The sequence below is a fragment of the Pseudopipra pipra genome, chromosome 6, assembly GCF_036250125.1.
Source record: "Pseudopipra pipra isolate bDixPip1 chromosome 6, bDixPip1.hap1, whole genome shotgun sequence".
NCBI lineage: Eukaryota > Metazoa > Chordata > Aves > Passeriformes > Pipridae > Pseudopipra > Pseudopipra pipra.
The window spans coordinates 28,126,397-28,147,181 of NC_087554.1; the positions used below are offsets into that span (position 1 = coordinate 28,126,397).

The following is a 20,785-nucleotide window of genomic DNA, read 5'->3' on the forward strand; positions in this document are numbered from 1 at the left end:
TAACTTGCAGAATTACAAGAACAGTGAACTTACTCTTTTGGTAACTTTCTAGTTGACGGATTTGTCAAGACAGATTTGGAAGGAAGAGTGAATGGATCATCCAGCCTGAGCATCTCTTTAAAGACACAGAAATGTCAAGCAGTATTTGATGTAAAACATTATCATGAAGAACAGAGGTGTAAGTGTCCAGTTACACATCTTCCCTGGTCCCCACACAAGCTCATTTACTTGCATATGAAGAAAACACATTTTACTCTAAAAGACTAGTTAGCATTTAGCAAGTTAACCTTCTCTCTCAGCCAACTGCCAGAAACTGCAGCAGTGGAATGTGGTTGCTTTCGAAATTAACTGAGTTTCAGAATACATTTCACAGGGAACAGTCCTTGTCTGGCCTATTACCAGTGATTACTTAAGTCATTAAATTGGTGATTCCTATCCTGTCTAGGCATTCAGAGTCTCCATCAATATAGACACATTACAAAAAGATGATAGCTCATTTCACAGTAATCAGGATAAAATTTACTTTTCTTAATAAATGCTTTCTTCTTTGCTTTGTATTTATTGGTTTCCCCAGAATGTGGAAGTGCACCCTATATATCCAGCTTCCTTTACGGCACCTGTCACAATAGTTGGGATTTCCTGCAGTATTTAACATCACAGCCACTGGATCAAGACAACAAGCTCAGGCAGCAGCACTGACTCCACCTTAATTCTCTGTAATTGTTAAAGACAAAGATGGCATTAGCGAGCCAAGCCTTTAAGCCAGGGCATATGCTCAGATACAGAAATAAATACAACTTGAGGGACACTTCTTATCCTACTTATTATTAATGCTTAATCCAGTCAGAATTAATAACAATACAGCAACTTCCAGAGTAAGGCACTCATCTATGCATAAAACTATTTTCTTTATCAATTTCTTAATTAAAACAAAATAAGATAAACACTGTAATGTTCAGTTTCTGGTGAAGGCACTATGATAGCTTCTATAGAAATTGCAATTACAATACTCTAAAGCTTTCTGATTACCACTGAAAACACTCTACATTGATCGTAAAGAAAAAATAATTAGCAAGAAATATAAAATTGTAGCACATTTAGGGTTTTGTTAAAATGAACACTGAACACAGCTCAAGCAGGAACTCTGGTACATTGGGATGAGCTCCCTCTGAGCTCTAGGCCTGCATCTCAATGCTTGTACCCACCTCAAAAGGGCAACATTACACTTTAGGCACACTTAAGAAGGAGGAAACAAAAGGTTCTGCAGTCTACTGAAAAAGATTAACCACGGCTCTTCACAAACATAGCAAGGACTCAAAACAACCATAAAATCCACAGCCCCCACTTTGTGCTTCACAGCATTTTGCTGCAGCTTATTCACTCAAGCATGAAGCCCAAAAACCTCCTAAAATTAAGTCTGATGGACTGTAAGTTGTTTTACACTGATCTCATGAGCAACAGTCACAAGGAAATAAAAGAAAACTCTCAGGTCCCATTTTAATGTTTCATGTTTAACTTTATACCTCGTCTCCTCTTACTCATCACTACATGAAATCATGTATATAATCCCTTGGAATTTCAGCTCACTCTCCTTCAACGCACATTTCCTTTACATTCAGTACAGTCGAAAGCAAAGCTGTGTAAGTTTAGAGAAATGTAGATAGGATTAGGAATAACTAGATTTGAGAGACTTCTATAGGAGTGGATTTTCATTATTAGCCATTTTTTTTCTGTATCAACCCTCAAATTCAGCCTACCTGCAAAATACTCATGAAAACTAACAAAGAGATTTGTGCCACAGAAATGAAACAACTTCCATTTTTTAAGAAAGTATCTTTGAAGATCTTGTTAAGTAATAGGTTAGAAGAATCTAAGTAACAAACTTAAATGTTGTATCATGAATCTGACTAGTTTACAATGGAGATTATTCAGTGATATTGGCTAGAAAATAAAGTGTATTTCAACCATAAAGCAAAGCACATGATGGCCAAAATATTCCTCTATATTTTTTGTACACTAAGATTTTTACTATGCAAGAAATAGTGCTGTGGCTTTTTTCTTTTTTTTTCCTAATTAACAGGATTCTTGTTCTAATATTCTTCAGAACATTTTTACTAGTAGACTTTATCTACCTCTACCTTTTACCTTTTCAGGAATTGATTCTTAAACACATTTGCTTTACTAAGAATAAGCATAAAGAGCAACACCATCAACACCCAAATTCTGTAAGCTTAATGGTGCCCAAAGCTACAACAGCAGAGGATGTGATGACAGTCAGCAGCCTGTAACATAAAAAGGGGCAAGAAGTACTGGCCATTTCTATGTGAAAGATTTCTTGACTGTTTGCTTAGCTCTATAATAAAACACCTTTTTTTTTTTAACATGTATCACACAGCACACCACACCAACACCACAAGGCTTCCCTTTCTAGAGGTTGTTCTGACAAACAGTTCTTCTTTGACAAGATACAAAACCAGAATCACTCAACTAAATTGGTTTTAGGACATCTAAATATTAAATTCTGCACTTAAAACTTATTTAACAAATTGAGGTAGACACTGCAGGAATTTGCATCTACAAAATACTGGGAAAAGTTTCAAGTAGCATATTTCTTTACGTAAGAAAAAGCACAGCATCATTCCTAATGGTACAAAAATTATACAGACTACAGGAGTAACTGGTATTGTCTACCAACCATTTACTAACCCTTCTCCTTTTTCATACTGACAGACACCGCTATGATGCTCTTGTAAAAAGAACTGTGAGGTGTCAAATAAAAATTGAATAATCTACGAGAAGTTACTTTATTTCTTTTTTTTTTTTAAATATACATATACAAGATATTTTATTTCAAAAGCACAAGAACATTATACAAGTTTCAAATTTACATTTTTGCAATTAAAGATACCAGTATGTGCATTATCAAATAACTTCTGTCAGCTTGGATGGAACAGAAATCAGTGGCATAAGCATCTTGCAATCACTAAATACAGATTATACTCACAGTGAACAAAACTGCATAGTAATTTATGAAATGAAAGATGACCACGCTAGTCCATGAATGATATGGGAGCCCATTTGCTAAATTAGTATGTGCAAACGTGCAGAAAGATGCAACTTTCTTCTCCCACTTCTTCAGCTACAAAGAGATTTCTAGAGCTTTAAACAAGCTCACCTGCTAATACCAACTCCTCTTCTTATATACTACAGTTCAGACAGAAAACAAAATAAAGTGATCTCACTGCATATTTGACAATGAAATTTTTGCATCAGTGAAGTGCGAGATAACTGAAAGTTTTTTTGATAAATGAATTAGTAAATATCAGAGGGAAACAGTAAGAGAATACAGCTTGGTATCAATGAGGCATACATCTGCTAGTATTAATTCAATATTTTTGTTGGTAAGAAGTGTTTTGATGACATAAAAATCATCAGTGCATGCAAGTTTTCATGACAACTGTTCTAAATTCAGTATGTGAAGACTAACAGAATTAATGTTTGTCTTCAAAGAGTTTAATATTCAGGTTTAAAATCCGATAGAATCAAAATAAGGAGAATGGTCTTAATTTAAAGAAACAGAATACCTTAAAAATATACCAAAGCCAACTTTTTGTATCACCAGGGAAGGATTACAGCAAAAGTTTTTAAGAAGTATTTGAAACTAGAACAATATTTGAATTCATTGGTATTCCATTTTTAGATTAGTTATGGTGCTGTTCAGTGCACTTATACATACATACTCAAAAAACTTAAAAAAAAAAACAAACAGGAGAAAAGAACATTTAAATCTAAATCATTATTTGTGATTCTACCATTTCACATACAATCGTGGCAAAATGAAAAAGACATCATACAAAAACATGCTCTCAGACATTAATTTGAAAACCTCCCCTTGAAAGTCTTATTAAAATGGCACAAAAGAATCCAAACAGCAAAGGGGCAGGGAAATTTAGGGTAATGAAAACTTCAGACTTTCACATGGAAATGGTATTTCCTGGGAAAGCGTTTTTACCCATCACGTTAAAAATTCTCTCATGTATATTATGGTTGAAATTCAGAAAACAGAACAAACATTTAGAACTAAAGGAAAATAACATATCATTGAGAGAGAGTTCAATCACAATGTGCTATTAACTGGAGGGCAAAGAAACAGACTTAGCCACCTTTTTTTCCCTTTTCTGGTCTACCTGGCACTGAACCACTGAACATGCTCCCCAAAACACACCATTTCATTTACGCAGGCTCCAAAACATGCTCCAAACAATAGTAACAGAGGATGAAGAGTGGAAAACCCCTGAAATATGAGAAAACTTATTTCTGATTCTAAAACTTGCTGCTTTCAGGACTTTATTTTAGTCCAGTGATAGCTTTGAAGGTCATTTACTTTACTGAAGTCTCTGGCTCTTGTATAACTTGCAGAGCTACACTACAACTACCCAGCAGTGGTATTTTTACATTTGATTCTTGGGGAAAACCTCAAAACAAACTGTAAAAAAGTAAAACTAACCACAACCTAGCCAAATACTGTAGCCCTAGACCTCATACAACACTAATAGAGGACAAATTCTTTAGATAAAGTGCAGTTCTGGCAACGCAAAAAGCACAGACTTAATTTTTTGATGCAACAAGCAAGATGGTAATTCCCACCATGCACTTTCTATCCCACACTTCTCATGTGAAGAATTCATTAATGAAAACTCTTCATTAAATCCCAGTGTATAGCTGAATGCAGACTATTTCTGTAAAATTTACTCTCTATTGTACCTGTTGCTACAGATGACTAAAGGCCTGGCACCACTTCCACTCCAATATTATCTTGACCTATTTAAAGCTTCACTAAAGCTTGGGAAAAGAACCCAGAGAGAAAGTAAAGGAGGCTTTTCCTTGGCAACACCATTTTGGTATGTTCTCAAGGCATGGAAGAGACAGAAGTGCGGTGTGTGCTCTGAAGCACAGCATTTGGGAAGCTGTCCTCATGAAAATACATGAAATAGTTACAACTTCTGAAAAAAGTGGAAATACTTCTGGACATGAATGTTCAGTAATAATTACTGAATGTGGTTTTCCTTTTAGAAAGGAGAAAAAAAATACAAGGAAAACATATGACATGAGATTCTGTTTCATTATATCAGTGATACATCCAACCTAGAGAATCCACCAATTGTGTCTGAACTACAGAATTCACCAATTGTGTCTGAACTACAGAATTCACTTGAGTAGGTTTTTTTTACTGCCACCCTCCTTTCCTTTTCCAAAGCACTGCCAAAGGTAAGAGTTTCCACTAAAAATCAAGAGACTCAGAGCAGTTGCCAGTTGAATCCAAAGAAGATCTGATTGGTTTCTTGGCTCCTGGCAATCTCCTCTATGATGCAGTGTTGCTGCCATAGCAGATGGAGCTTTCGGTAACGCTCTCGACATAAGTGCAAGGGATTGCCTCTTCTTCATAGAAGGAAAAAAAAATAACCAGTTAGCATATAAAAATAGCAACTGCAAACTGTTCCATTAATAATCTAACATTAACACTAGACTATATTAAATACTCGTATGAACACCAATTTCAACAAGTCTATTGGAAATGTAAAAAAAAATTCTACGTGTGACAAGCAACAATCATCATTTCCAAGATGACATTGCAGCAACAGCAGTTGTTGCATGTTTCTGATGAACAGCATACAAAGTATTCTTCAGAAAAGTAAGGAAGTTTAACAGTACCAAAAATTGCTTTTTCCCATTATAAACTATCCATTCACGACTGGAAACTGCCATCAGGAATTTGAAGTTAACCAAGCTCACCAGGGCAAGACATGTATTACAGTGCTGTACATGACAGCAGGAAGAACATGTTGTCCAGTGGGTATAAGAAAGAAAGAGATACAAAAATAGAAATACAGAAAGTTAAACATTTACTTACTTTAGACCCGGATCTGTTTCTCCATACTCATCCAAGTAGGGTGCAGGGTATAAGCAGCCCCTGGTTTTACCTTCAATAAGGACGACTTTACATTCCCTGATTCTTAAGGGGAAAAAAAGCTACATTTAAAACACAACTCCAAGCAGATCCTTCACTTTTTAGGTGAGCTATAATTTACATCAAAGCAACGCTTCTTCGTCTCAGATAAAAAGAATTAAGTGCTTTGACAAATTGTGATTTTTGAACTTCAAATATTTCTCTTTACTCTCTAACACATTAAATTCTGGCCAGCTACTTACTTGAGAAACATACAGACTCCAGCTCCACACTGAAGAGCATGAGAAGTACAGGCTCCCAACTCCTCTCCATTCACCAGTTCTTGACAGCAAGTATTCTGGGAACACAACATAGCCCCACAGAATAAACACAATACTGGATGTTTTTGTTCATCATCAGAAGACCGTGGACATCTAAAAGAAGTGTAACCAGAACGTTACAGCAGGAATTACAATGTTAAAAGAAATGTTAACCATGGATAATGTTCCTTAAAAAACAAAATGACCCAGCCAACAAACGAAAAACCCCAATCCACAATCAAACAAAAACCTAAGACAAACTATGTCATAATCATTTCACATATCTGCCTCTTTGGGTTGTGTTTTTACATTGCTTAAAATATTTTATTTGCAAGATATCTGCTTTGAGCAGGAGATTGAATTAGATAATCAGCTGAAGTCCCTTCTGACCTGAATTATCCTATGATTCACTCTTTTTGGCATAAAACAGTACCAATCATCTGGGCTTGTTGCGTCCAGTGCAAAAAATAATTTTCAGGCCTATGGCCAAACCAAATTGCACTGGAGAAAAATGACCAGGAGTAAGCTATAGTAATTTTATATGCTATCTTATCAAACACAAGTGACTTCACTTGCTACTGTTGTGTTTCAGATTTAAAGTGAACATGTGCTAGTGTTGGCCAGTATATCCGTAACAGTGCCTTCACTTCTACAAAATAATTTCTGGATTGTTTTAACACCAGTTACAGTAACTGCAAGAATATAAAAGTCACTAGAAGTGGCAAAACACCTAAGAAGACAACTAAATATGTCACATCTTACCTAAACTGAGAGGCTTGGTTCAGAAGGCAACTGTAGTCTTCAGGAAGCTCTATTAAATGATTTCTTTTCCTAGGATACCTGGGTAAGTGAAAAAGAACCATTATGACAATAACAAAGATAAAAGCAAGTAACTATGAATTCCTGCGAAGCTTTCGGTCCTTTCTGCAAACTTCTGCAGTTCCAGAGCAATTCTTCAGCTTTGGAATCCCAAGTGAGAGGCTCCACATGGGAGCTTCAACATTTCTACAGTCCAGAAAAGGTGCTGAAATTAAACTTCATATGTAACCTACAGGTATGAAGACATTCCATATTTCAGTTAGCTTTTGTTTTTCCTACAGCAGGCTAGATTACTTGTCTAACAATGCTGTACATTCCCAATGGAGAGGGAATGTACACAATACACAATCATTTAAAGATAAATGTAGTTTTAGTAGTAGAGCAGGAGGAATAAAACACAAGCTCTTTGACTTGGCCACAACAAGTTCTTTCGACTGTTCTGGGTGAAAAACAGAAGAAAACAACAATAAGCTTACCTTATTGCAATGCTTTTCCCCTTCAAACAACTTAACACCATTGGGTCAGCACACCACCTATTTCAAACAAACATTTGCATTTGATAAAAATATACATTCAGGATCACTAAACTAAACTACTAAGTGATAAGCAAACTTAGAACACTGATAAAACATTGATAGTTTAGCTAAGAACTCACAACGAGAAACAGCTTTTTTTATGCTTTTGCGTCAGGAGAAGACTTTAAGCTTGTATACAAGAGGAAAAACCTATGTGAAAGAACACTTAAAGTTATTATCATGCACATGAAAACACAGGGTTAACAGAGTTAAATGCAAGCAGCCTTCAGACATCTTCAAGTTCTCAAAGTGGGCTACAATACATAGCACCTTTTAGAAAATATGTGCTGAAAGACACAGCGTAAATAACTAACTATCATACACTCTAATAGGAAAACATTTGTTGTTTTTATTTAACAATCATCACCTAATGGTTATTTTAAAATGGTTTATTGCATGTTGTATGCTTGCTTAGAATGGCCAAATGTGTCTACCAAAGCAATGGTACATATTGGCCAGTTACTGAACAGAGGAATTCGTATGTTTAAGACATCTTTTAAGTTATTTCTACAAAAAAGGAGAAGGGAGACAGAACTGTAGCAGATGGTCAATCTAGTATGCTTCATTTAACACATTTCTCAACAATCATCAAATTCAGTCTTCTGAAATAAGTTCTGTGAGAAAACATAAGGGAACTTGCATGATGATTTGGCAACTGTTACTATTACATTAAATATGTAGCCTCCTACTTGAAACCTCTGTTTCTGATTGGAAGCACTGCAACTATTTGCTAACCCTGCCTCTAGTGATCACTTTCCAATGTTCACAAGCACTTAACTTCTGTGTTCTCTTTGAAGCACCATTATGTCTTTGAGCAAACACATAGGAACGAGTAAGACAAACTTATTTAATAATTTACCTGTGAAAGTTAATTTATTAATTTATAAGTAATTCTACATACTACACAAGGAATTGATCATAGTATGTAGGTAATTCTTTAGGTCAACTATATGGATTTTAAGTTGGAAGTCAACAGTTCCATACATCCCTAAATTGAAAAATCTAGACAACAAAACAGAACAGATGTTAAAAAACCAACCAAACAACAACACAGCAAAAGCTAGTAAGAGTCAGAGAATTTTGCCAAGAACCAGGAATTATTACAAATGCATCCAAGTGCTCAAATGGTCATATTAAATACACAGAGATATTCTCCAACACAGTATAGCTGGATTATTCGTAGCTGGGATGGAGGAGGGTGTGTCTCTTTACTTCAGCTTGAGTTTTTCAATGCAGAATTTAACAAATTTTTTCTTTACTGCTGTTTTCTTTCACAAAGTGAAAGAGGGGAAATTTAGGTTAGATATTGGGAAAAAATTCTTTACTGTGAGGGTGGTGAGACACTGGAACAGTGAGGGAGGCTACGGATGCCCCAGCCATGGAAGTGTTCAAGGCCAGGTTGGATAAGGCCTCAAGTAACCTGGTCTAGTGGAAGGTGTCCCTGCCCACGGTGGGGGGGGTTGGGACTAGATGATTTTTAAGGTCCCTCCCAGCCCTTAACATTCTTCGATTTCATGATTCTAGATGGCAATTTACATAACACTCAAACTGTACCTTTAAACCATTAAGCCAATTTCCATATTGGAAATGCAGAGAAGAAACACTGGAAATGCAAGAAGAGGTACAAAGCCTCACTCTGCCAGTTACTTAATTTTCCATATTCTCATTTTATAGCTCATGTAATCAGCATTTTTGCTCTAGAGAGATTAAAAATAGGCAAATACACAGTAAGTGGCATATCGCACAAGCGAAGGTTTATAACTTCTTTCTGACTGTATTGTCTGCAAGCACTAGTCCCTTCAACTATAATTATTTAATACTGGGATTACCATAAAATACAGAACATTTTGTGTTTTTCAGTGCCTTTAAGAGATTCGGTGTACCTATGCACAGCAAACGTTTAGAACTTCAGTACGAATTTGAGCTCAGCTATTTACTAACAAATTTGATCCAGAATTCCCACAGGGAATCACAACAGAAAAACATGGCCTGTCCAGCCCCAGTTAGTACCTTTGAAGCAGTGGATTTACTGTGTCCCAATACTCATGGAAGAGCAGGAACAAATTTGTAGGTAGAGAGAGGTAACTACAAAGTGCCTTGAATTGCCCTTCTTCAGAATCTGTAAAAGAAAAAGAAAACATGAACAACTGTTTAAGTGTTCCAGCACTGCTGAATAATTCACTCAAAATTAGGGATCTCCTGATCCTTTTTCCATTGAATAATATGTATCCTGCAGCTTCAGCATAGCTCCTAGCTAGTACTATTGGATGTTACTCCACTGACTTAATGAGAGCTATAGTAATTTGGATTATCTGAGGATATGCTTCAACAAATTTGATATATATATTAAGTAATTTTTAAATCACGCATAAGTTACTGTAATAACAGAATTCCTTGCTTAAATTACTGCATAATATGTGACACATCTTAGTGTAGTACATTCTCTACTTGCATTTTAGCTTTTCACTATCCTTATGACCTTCAATGATATTCAATTTTGCTATATCATGTCAGTGCTAACAGACTACATAAAGCTGGGCTAATTTAATAGTTTTCTGGGTAGGCATTTATGATTTCTGCTACAGAAAATGGCATTGTTGGTTCACCAGAAAGACTTCTCCCTATAGAATCAAAGTTCCAGACTAATGCCAAGGATAATAGCATATCCCAAAGTGCAGAGATTTTGATTCATATATCATAATAAAATGCAAACTTAGTTTGCAGTTTATATAAATCAATTTTATATTTTTCTTGTATATGTTATATTTCGTCTCAGTTATTCATAGCAATTTTGGTCCTCCTTTCCAAATAGTTGATGATTCTGTGTTTTGCTGCATTTTGACAGAAGACAGAGTATTTTTTGGTTTAGTATCTGTAATGCATTGGGATCCTTTAAGGAAGAGTTTCAGTTTTATAATGTGCTTTATTTCTTCTTGGCTTTGTTTTGCTCAATCCCTGTATTTTTAGAATTTACCATCATTAGCAACTACATGAAAAGATTTGGGTTTTTTAAAAATATACTCCAGGCTACTTCTCAGGTGATGTAATCTAAATCCATAAAACTATCCTTAAATCACAGTATCTTTTTATCCACAAATACTTACTATCCTCATATCATTGACATTCACATATTTCCACATACTCAGAAGTAAGACTCTTCTATGTAAGTAAGGCCAAGACAACTCAGTTTTCTCATGCTTGTCCATATCTGTACAGATCAGTAATTCTTTACCTTCCAAGTCTTATTTTAATGTTTTGACTATTGTTAAGTTATTGTGAACATTTAAAATTCTTTCAGAAAAGAGTAACCAGTCAGACATAGATACATTTGTTTTCTCATATTTACCTTGTAGTAGTTCTTCAGGTGGAGAAACTCCCAGCAAATAATGAAAAAATAAAGCAGCACAACGAAGGTAAGGCATGATGCCTTTTTTAACACAGTCCCACACAAGCCAGCCTGGAATATCCTGGCTAAAGCAACTGTAATACACAAATGAGAAACAGCTGCATTAGTTCACATTGCAAATCCTTCTAGCACTTTCACAATTTGGTAGAATGGCAGCTGTGTAGCAGCAACACTGATGTACCCCAAATTCTGTGAAACACGGTCACCAGCACTTAACTCCCAACTTCCCCTTTGCCTAAGGAATAAGTACTGAGTTTACATACAACACTTACATTAAGTCTTCAAATCATGTCAACTTATATTTTTCTCAAAATTATAAAAAATAAATAGCCAATACACTGCTGTCCATCTCTAGGTTACTCAAGATGATCTGATATAAACTGTGCAACACTGCAACACAGCATCACACAGAGCAATTGATGCTCACACCAGTTGTTTTTTATAACCAAAAGTCAGCAATTTTTTGAAATTGTGAAAGTTTTTGATTCAGTTGGTCTTCTGAATGCAGTTAAAAATGAGAAAAAAAAAATCCCTTAAACCAGCATAAATACCCTTCAGGAACAATAAAACCAACAGAATAAAAAAATTAATAACTCATACTTCATTACGGAAATCACAACAAACACTCAGGTTGTTTAAAATAAAGCTATACCAAACCCATTTTTGACAAAAAATACTGGAGTGATACTTATCTCAGTAATTATTATTGTAGTCTGTGCAATATGAGCATTTAGTCTAAATTTCAAAGTAAATTTAACTTGCTTATAGTGTTATTGTTTTCTCAAAATTTTAAACTTTGTGAACTTCCTGTTCACATAAATGTGAATTTAACTCAAATATTGACCAGTACTTGCTGAGTAACAACCTGTCAAGCCATATTATAACATCACAGACCATTGTAAATTTATTATGCAGACTGTGCTGTTCAAGCACAGACAGGTCAGAGTCAGAAGATAAAAATGCATACACAGAAACTAAAACACTAAAACTATCCCAGCTGGGTTCCCTAAATGCTGGAATTTAATTTTGTACCTAGACATCTTGGTACAGTGACCTAATTTTCCAAAAGGCACAGCACCTCTGATTCTAAGCTCATGCCTTGGAAAAAAAATTTCTCCTGTTATTTAAATACCAAATGTTAACTATTTTAAAATTTAGACTTAAAACTTTTAGACAAGTGGATAGCACTGTCAGTCAGTGAGAAACATATCTTTGCAACTAGCCTTGGTGAAGATAGATCAAAGAAGAGTTTGCAGAGGGTGTATCCATATTTTCTACCTCATTTCACACAGATACTGAAGTACTAGAGTCTGCAGCTATACCTATCAGAAAAGTCTGAAAGATGGGCTCTAACATTCAAATGAGCAACTGGGTTCGGCTTTACACTTTCTCCCCTTTTTATAGTAGAATCATTTCCTTCTTTCTTGATTCCATCTATACTGTGAGAGATCTAAAACAAAATAATCGCAGCAAAGAAAAAAAAATACTGTAGTTGGTTGTATTTCTCTCCAGAATGGATACAGGTATTTTTCAATCCTCAGACTAACAATTTACTCAGTTCTCCTCAAAAAGTAGCTACTTTAACTGAAACTGTTTCCTTCAATAGTTTCAGTGTTCAGGAACATGGGAAGAAAGCATAGGGCATTGTGCTAACTCCCCATACAAAAGGGATCATTTTTTTCCTGTCTTCTGTGTTCGTGCAGGTCAATCCCTGTGTATTGCCATCCTTCCAGGAAAATGTAATGCTGTAACTGAACTGCTACTTACCCACTGGTGTACTGGCAAACCTCTCTACAGAAAGACTGTGCAGACTGTGCCTCCTCACTGTTGTCAGGTGAGCAAGCAGTGGAGGATTCTGCATACAAAAAGATGAATCCACTGTAAATGTATTCCATTGTGGCACACTTCTCTCTTACATATACTGAACTCTTTTTATTTTATTGTATTACAGAAGTATTTTCACTTTATTTTGCTTAATTATTTTCTATTTAATATTTTCTGCCTAAAAAATGTTTTCCTAAGACTGCATTCTATAAGGAAGAATCAGAATAACTCCCTCATTGCTCATCCTCAGGTAAAGAACTGCTTCCTTCCCTTGAATTTTGAAGTTGTTGTCCTACACAGCTTAAGCTACAGGAATTTTTAAAAACTTTTAATTTTTTTTTTCATTCCCATCATGCTGAAGAAAAATGAAAGTAGTAGCTAGAAAGCCTATAGGTTACTGACAGTTTTTAACAGTATTATGAAATATAGAGAAAAGTGAAATTATCTCCTATCAGTTTACAGGATTTGGTATTTCAGATCTGGGTATTTACTAGGTTGAAGGGTAAAGAAAAATTTATTTGCTAAGTGCATACTGACTGTCACTGCACAACTCAGGGATGCTGCTCGGCAGAGGTTTCCCCTCTTCACTCCTCGTAGGAGAAGCAAAGTTACCTCTGAAATGACTGACTGGAGCAAGTACTGACGTATCAGTAACTGTTTTGTTTTCTTAGGCTAAGCACACAGAAATGATCTAATAAAATGCTCTGAAAATTATATAGTGCTGTATATTTTTTACCAGAAAACAGTTATTACTACCTAGCACTGTAACTTATGAGAAAGTTGATACCTGGAAAACACTATCGGTGTCAATCCATTATTTTTCGGAAACTGTGTAAAAATGCCAGAAAAACCCAACCCAAATACACAACTACCTGTTGCTGAAGAGATGACAATTTGCATTATGTGTGCCAGTGTTGCCAGATGGAAGAGGTAGAGGTGGTTATAGGCTGAACTAACTGATGAAGGTTGCAAGTCTACAGCATCCTCCCAGTATAATGATGGAAAGGATAACACAGCTCCCACCTACAGTGAAAAGGAAGAGGCAAATACTAAAGGAACAAAAACTTAGCAATAACTACAAGGGTAATAGAAATTATATTTTCACTATACATTTATATTTCATTTCTGTAGTCTATTTGAATATGCTCATTTATCTTGCTAGTTTTAATTCAAAGTGTAGCAAAAACTCACTGGAAAGGATTAACTATTTGTGCCCCCTGGCGTGGAGGAAACTCAGATATAGTTCCATTGTAATTGCCAGTTTAGATACACCAGGACAGGCTGTCTAGTTCTTAAAAAGCTTAATTTCTGTTCTTTGATGTAAGACAAAGCACACTGAAAAAAGTGAGAAATGAGACCAAGCATTAGACAGAAAGGCAACTAGGACAAAACAGATTTTTATTTGGTGAGTTTGGTTTTGTTGGCTTTTTTTTGTTGTGTGGTTTTTGCTTGTTTGGGTTTTTTAACAGCAGAAGGAACTAATACAGATTTGTATTAAGAATTGAAAGAAGATGCTAAGAAGAGTACAGAAGGTAGTAAGAGAGAATATGAAGGAATCAGAAGGTATGAGATACCGATTGAGACAAAGGAAAACTGAGAGAAAGAAGCTAAGTGGGTGCATTTCTTGGGAGTTTTTTATGTTTAATAACAATGCAGGTGATAAAAAGAAGACTGAGATTGCAAGAATGAAATTTAGTAAGAACGAGACAGAAAAGACTTAAAATCAGAAGAATAGCAGAACAAGAAGTAAACATATATAGCAGTCATATGTAATCATTTGATTGCTGCTCACGTATAACCATTTGACTCGTGCAAGTGAACAGATAATGCAGGACTATCTACAGGGTAAAGTACACAAAAATTTATGCTCAAAATACGAAGAATAAAATGAACCTGCTTACCAAAATGTGGAACATATCTACTTCTAAAAGTGATGGAGTGTCCTCCACTTTAAAGTTTGGTAGGAGAACTACAAAACAAAGATATCGGTTATACACTTGATACAGATTTTCTTCTTTCGGATTGAACTGAAGTCTCAGAATCTGATTTTACAGCTTCTATCATTTCAATGTTTTTACCAAAACAAAGTCCAAGTCTCTGAACTAAGGAAGTATCTATTTAATGAACTGCTTACCACTTAATTTGATTGTTTAGTTATTTCCACATGCCCAAACAGCTAACAATTTTAATTCACATATCTTCAAAGTTCTGATTTATAAATCTTTATTTCTCAAGCTCTAATAAAGCACACGGTGTTAAGGGTGAATGTATTTAGGCACTGTAAGACTAGATGCCTCACAACCTTACACCCAATACAAAAGCCTAAGTACCACACCCAAGAATCTTTTTGATCAAATAGAAGGCATTCACAAAGGCCAAAATACTAACCTCATCAGTATGAAACATGGATGATAGTTACGTGTCTCAAACTAGCTCTCCCTGAGACCAAAATATCTTAAACTAGGTTGCAAGCAGCCTTTTGGAAATACTAGAAATCACAGAATCATAGAATGGTTTGGGTTGGAAGGGACCTTAAAGATCATCTAGTTCCAAACCCCCTGCCACGGACAGGGATGCCACTCACTCACTATACCAGGCTGCCCAGGGCCCCAATCCAACCTGGTCTTGAACACTTCCAGGGATGGGATGAAAAAAAAAAAAAAAAAAAGGCCCTCTTTTAGTTTAAAATGATTCCCCCTTGTCCTGTCACTATCTACCTATATAAAAAGTCCCTCTCCCTCCTTTTAATAAGCCCCCTTAAGATACTGGAATGCCACAATGTGGCCTTTCCAAGGACCTGACTTCTCATGCTGAGAAGATGAAGTCTCACAATTGAAACAGAAATACCTGGTTTGTGGCTTTATCCACCTCTTTAGAACAGAATTTGAGTAATTTTGAACATTCCCAATTACAGTTTGTTAACCAACTGTAAATATTCCAGACTCGAGTATCTCTCGGCCTATGTAATCTGGGATAGAGGACTTTTTGGGGACTTCAGTGATATTAGTTAACAGAGTTCAATCAACACTTCATGATTTCAGGCAACATTAGAAAACTGAATTTAGCACTTTTGTCAAGTAGTCTGACCCTTGCTTCTATGCTTTATTAATGTGTATGTCATTTTGAAATAGAAACTTCTGTAATATAAAGGTGGTAAATAAAAGGAATACAATACCTCCTAGAAGACGAATCAGATGTTTCTGAATCAGGACCTGTGGGGATGTTGTTCTCTGAGCAGCTGCAAACTGCACTAATGCTTTAAGGCCACTGTGCTAGAGCGCAAGAGAAAATGGTTGAACAGGAAAAGAGGATAGATATAATAATGAAATAAAACTGTAAAAATATATCTACTTCTACAAACAGAAAACGCATTGATAAATTAATTTAATATCAATTCCCACATGTAAGTAGAAATATTATTCTTCCAAAGTGTTCTTTACCAATCTAAACATTTTGGGAGATATCTCTCAACAGAGAATGATCTTGAAGTCAGCAATTTCAACAGTTTTATATATGTGTGTGCATATAAACTTTTTTGTTTAAAACATATTGCATATCTTACTTGTCCATACCTGTCTATTTTGTAGAGATCCAAATAAAGGCTTGCCCTCCGTTTCCAAGAGGTTTTCTTAAAATTAAACACAGAAGACATTAGGTTGCTTTGTTCTACAGCACCTAATATTAATTTATTCTTAGTATATATACTCCTTTTTAAAGCTCAACTTCATAATGCTAAGAGAACTCTCTTGACAGAAATCTAACTTAAATAGTACTGCATGTTTCAGAGAAATGGTTGTAGTGAGCCTTTTAAAAATTTTCAGGTTTTCAGATCTTGCTAACTAAGGATTTAAAGGAACACTTTTTCACATGAATGAAGATAACACATTCATTCTGTGGATTTAGTTTTATTTTCAGTTACCCTTTTGCAATGCTCAAACCCACCAAGTTATGTTCACAGAGATGCTATACAGACATCTTAACATTCATTCTATGTTTCTATGCTAAACCTGAGGATAAGGGGTTGAAAGGGATCCTAAAATCATCTAGTTCCCACCTCCCTGCCATGGGCAGGGATACCTTCCACTAGACCAGGTTGCTCAAGGCCTTATCCAACCTGGCCTCAAACACTGCCAGGACTGAGGAATCCACAATCTCCCTGGGCAACCTGGCTAAATTCACACTACTGCATTTGAATGTAGTTTAACAAAAGTATTTCAAAAAGAAAATGCTCAAGTTGAAATACAATTTAGTCTTCCTGCCTAAGTGCACTGGTTCTGAAGGAGTAATAAAGATAAAATTAGCCCATAAAAATAAGAAACTAAATTAACTCAGTTGAGTAAAAAGTTATCCATTCAAATGTTTTTGTGCTTTATTCACTTCAGAGATGAATCAGAACAGCTGGAAATTTTCTATTTGTTTTCATTGGGAGGTTTTTATTTGGAGGTTTTTTGTTGTGTTGGGTTTTTTTAGTTTGTTTCCTTTTTTCTTTTAATCACTTCTAACAAAACATTAAGCCCTTTAAACTTAGCACTTCCATACATCAGTTTAACATACAACATGCGAGTTGCTGAGGAAACATGGGAAAAATCAGATTTGTACTTTCAACATTCTGGCTTTTGGGAGTAACACCAACTTACATCCCTTGGGTCAAAGATGCTTTGAACTTCCTCTAGAGACTCCAGTAATACAGATAGCTAAAGTTCCTTGTCCAGGCAGCTTGGCTACATGCCTGTTAAGTGGTTTTAATAATGCACTATGACTAGACTCCAGATCGGTATACTGAAGCCATGTAGGTAGTTTTGCTTTACAATTTCACAGAAGCTTGCTCTATTTGCAAACAAAAATGAATCCAAGGAAGTAGTGTGGCCTAGGATAAGTCAAACTGTCACAGTGATCCTTCTAGTTTTAAAATTTGTCCTCATAAGGTATCTGAATTTTCTATTACTGACATAGGCCTTCAATATCATATCTGTGATAACAGTTATTACATTTATGCACTTGCTGGCAAACTCCTCCCTGACAGCCACCAAAGTCTTTTTTCACATATCAAACAAAAACAACCTAGGCAGCATTAAGTGCATTAATGTTAATAAACCTGAGTGGCTTCCAGTATTTACTTGATTCATTTGAAAAGCCTGATAAAATCCATCACTAAAAAGATGCAATTTATTTTTCTGACTATTCCTGCCAGAATATTCCCAATCCCCCTGAAAACCTTTTAAAGTCCTGATATTCCCATTGTGTCTAGTCCACTACAGATTTAGTAGACTACCACTGATACCTCAACAGCTTCCATCAAAAAAAAAATGCTACACTTAGCAGATCATATTTATGGAGATGTACAATTACATTCTCAATTCCTTCATCATCCATTTCAGACTTAGCTCTTGCTTTTCTCCCTTCCTGGAAGCCACTACAGATTTATCTGCAGCTTCATGTTTATTACACAAACTTACTTGTGTACAAAAATTAAATGAGATAAACAGGTACATTATCCTCCAAAATTTAATAATTTTTCTGGTATCTTTTTTGCCTTCAGAGATTCATGGCAGAGAATACTTAGGTGTTTTTCAACAATTGTTATTTGGATTTATAGATATTTGGAATAGAATTTATCTAATCCAAACATTGTGGGTTTGGTTGGTTGGTTGGTTTTTTCTATCAGGTACCTACTCAGCAATTTCAGAATGCAAAAGACTTTCTTCCAGAAATTCCATGAGAATTCTTTGAGAATACAGATGAAAAAAAAACCCAAATAATGAGAGAGGGAGAAGTATTTCACTGCTGTTAGATACTTAGATGTACAGGTGATGCCTGCAGGCAATGCTCTTTGGCAGCCTGAAGATATTAACCGAATACATTTAATGCTACGATTAGTAATGTGGAACATGATCACTCCCTGTTGTCTCAGACTAAACTCAATGTTGGCATTCCATACCTTATTTCATAAAATACTATCTAATAAAAACAGCCTATTATTTATATTGGATTACAGATCATAACAATAATAATTCTATTATTATATATGTAATTACATAGAATATACTTTGCTATACTATTACATATTGTTCTTACTTATGTAGAACTATTATTTATACAATCAGATTGCATAAAATTATACAATCAAGCAACAGTAAGATTTTCAATAAATGAGAAAGAATAAATCCAAATTATGCTTTACCTATACACTGGATAGTAAAAGCACATGTGCTCCAGGTCATCATAGGAATCCGCGAATCAGCTTCGTTTGGAGCAACTTTTAGCCCAACTCTATAAATGGTGGTGGCAAAGAGAATAAGCATCTCCTTGATACTGCTTGAGTACTTGGCTCTGCAAAAGCAAGATGAGATAATTTCAGTCTCAATTATTAATAGTGCTTATTCCTTACTGGTCAATCAATCACTAAAGAAGTCTAAGTCCAAACCAGTTATTTATGAAAGAAATCTTGAATACAACGACCCTTTCTCTGTACAGAGGAGAAAAAAATCACCAGTTTCCACTATTAAACAAGTACCTTGACATAAAAGGCTTTACAAATTGAGGGATTAAGAGCTGCCAGGCTGGGAAGAGATTATTTCAGTATATTACCTTAAAATTCGCATGTGAAAAACACAACCACTTAAAGGCAACTAAAATACAATGAAAACAAACATTTTAAGAATTGTAAGTGCTGAAGCAAAAATCAGAAGGCACTATAAATGGAAAGAAGGACATTTCAAATCTATTTTAAAACATTCAAATTTATTTTAAAACACATTTTTTAGCATTTAAGATAAAGGGAAAAGTTTTATGTATGGAAGTGTTTAGCACTTTTAATGGCTTGTGGGTTTTTGTCCAAGTCACACACAGAACTTTTTAACAGTAATGTTTGACACTTGTATTAATTCTCCATATGTCTACAGCCAAACAATTGCACCATAAAGTCTGCAGTTTACTCAAGTTCATACTAAAACACCACACTGTTAAAGTTCAAGAATCTTTCCCATGGAGACCAGTTATCAAGAAAAAATTTGATTCAACTTTCTGAAGACATTTTTGCAAGTAACAGACACGTGTGAGCACTTTGCATAATCCTGTCGGTCAGAAGTAGCAGAAGCAGAGTACTCACAGCATGATCTAAAAAGAGGCAGCTGAGCACACTTCAAAAGCAGCTATCCATTCATTGTTTTAGTGGGTGAGTGCTTTTGCCCCCTGGCATAGAAACAGTCAACACAGTCCTATTCCACTGAGTAATCCTTATTACATTATCGCATCCAAAACAAAGTGTAATCTATGCCTGAAACAGATGTGTAGCAGGAAAATTAAGGCAGACAGGCAGTAAATAACTTGCCTAGAGGCACAGCAAGTAATCCAAATCACTAGAATTGTGGATTAGAACATTCCAGACTTCTAGCTTTGTGCCAACAATATAAGAACTATCAGACTGGATTTGACCAAAACATCCACCTAGCTCTGCAAAGACCTGATATTCAGTGAATGCTTATGGAAAAGAATAAGTCAGTCATTATTTAGAGCAAACAAATCATATGTCTTTTCTTCAATACAGATTCTGAAGTACACATATAGGTTATTTAAGAGAGAATTAACATAATGCAGAGAACACTTCCAGTAACACTTACGAGGACTGAACTCCAAAACTAAGGATGGAATGGAATTCCAAAGCAGAGTTCCCCATTCCCCTGTTGGCGAAAGCTGGAAGATTTTGCTTCTCTCCTTCCAGAAAAAAAACAAATAAATAGATCCACATTAAAACCCAACTAAGTTGTTAAAGTTTTTATAGCAGTCTAATAGAAGTGAGTTTCCTTTTTACTTTAAATTGACTAGAAAATAATTGTAAACACACCTCACCAGCCAGACTATCTTGTATGATTCCTACTTAAGTAACATTTGCTTC

General features: G+C 35.4%; 1 protein-coding gene across 9 annotated transcripts in view; it reads right to left on the reverse strand.

Moving 5' to 3' along the window:
- Window positions 1–20,785, reverse strand: part of UBR1 (ubiquitin protein ligase E3 component n-recognin 1) — an 88,249-nt gene that overhangs the window by 17,745 nt on the left and 49,719 nt on the right. For 7 of the 9 annotated variants that reach the window (XR_010431278.1, XR_010431279.1, XM_064658158.1 and 4 more), the window contains exons 34-46: window positions 20,511–20,604; window positions 19,073–19,221; window positions 16,464–16,519; window positions 16,067–16,163; window positions 14,793–14,860; window positions 13,764–13,914; window positions 12,835–12,922; window positions 11,008–11,141; window positions 9,672–9,780; window positions 7,563–7,619; window positions 7,030–7,107; window positions 6,211–6,381; window positions 5,912–6,013 (exon numbers count right to left, since the gene is read on the reverse strand). Coding sequence is in view for 7 of the 9 variants with exons in the window: in XM_064658158.1 (XP_064514228.1) it covers window positions 5,912–6,013; window positions 6,211–6,381; window positions 7,030–7,107; window positions 7,563–7,619; window positions 9,672–9,780; window positions 11,008–11,141; window positions 12,835–12,922; window positions 13,764–13,914; window positions 14,793–14,860; window positions 16,067–16,163; window positions 16,464–16,519; window positions 19,073–19,221; window positions 20,511–20,604 (1,354 nt within the window). In the remaining 2 variants the exon portion in view is untranslated. Of the gene's footprint in view, window positions 1–2,780; window positions 5,440–5,911; window positions 6,014–6,210; window positions 6,382–7,029; window positions 7,108–7,562; window positions 7,620–9,671; window positions 9,781–11,007; window positions 11,142–12,834; window positions 12,923–13,763; window positions 13,915–14,792; window positions 14,861–16,066; window positions 16,164–16,463; window positions 16,520–19,072; window positions 19,222–20,510; window positions 20,605–20,785 lie in introns of those variants that run through there. The other 2 variants (XM_064658155.1, XM_064658156.1) reach the window with 2 other exon arrangements.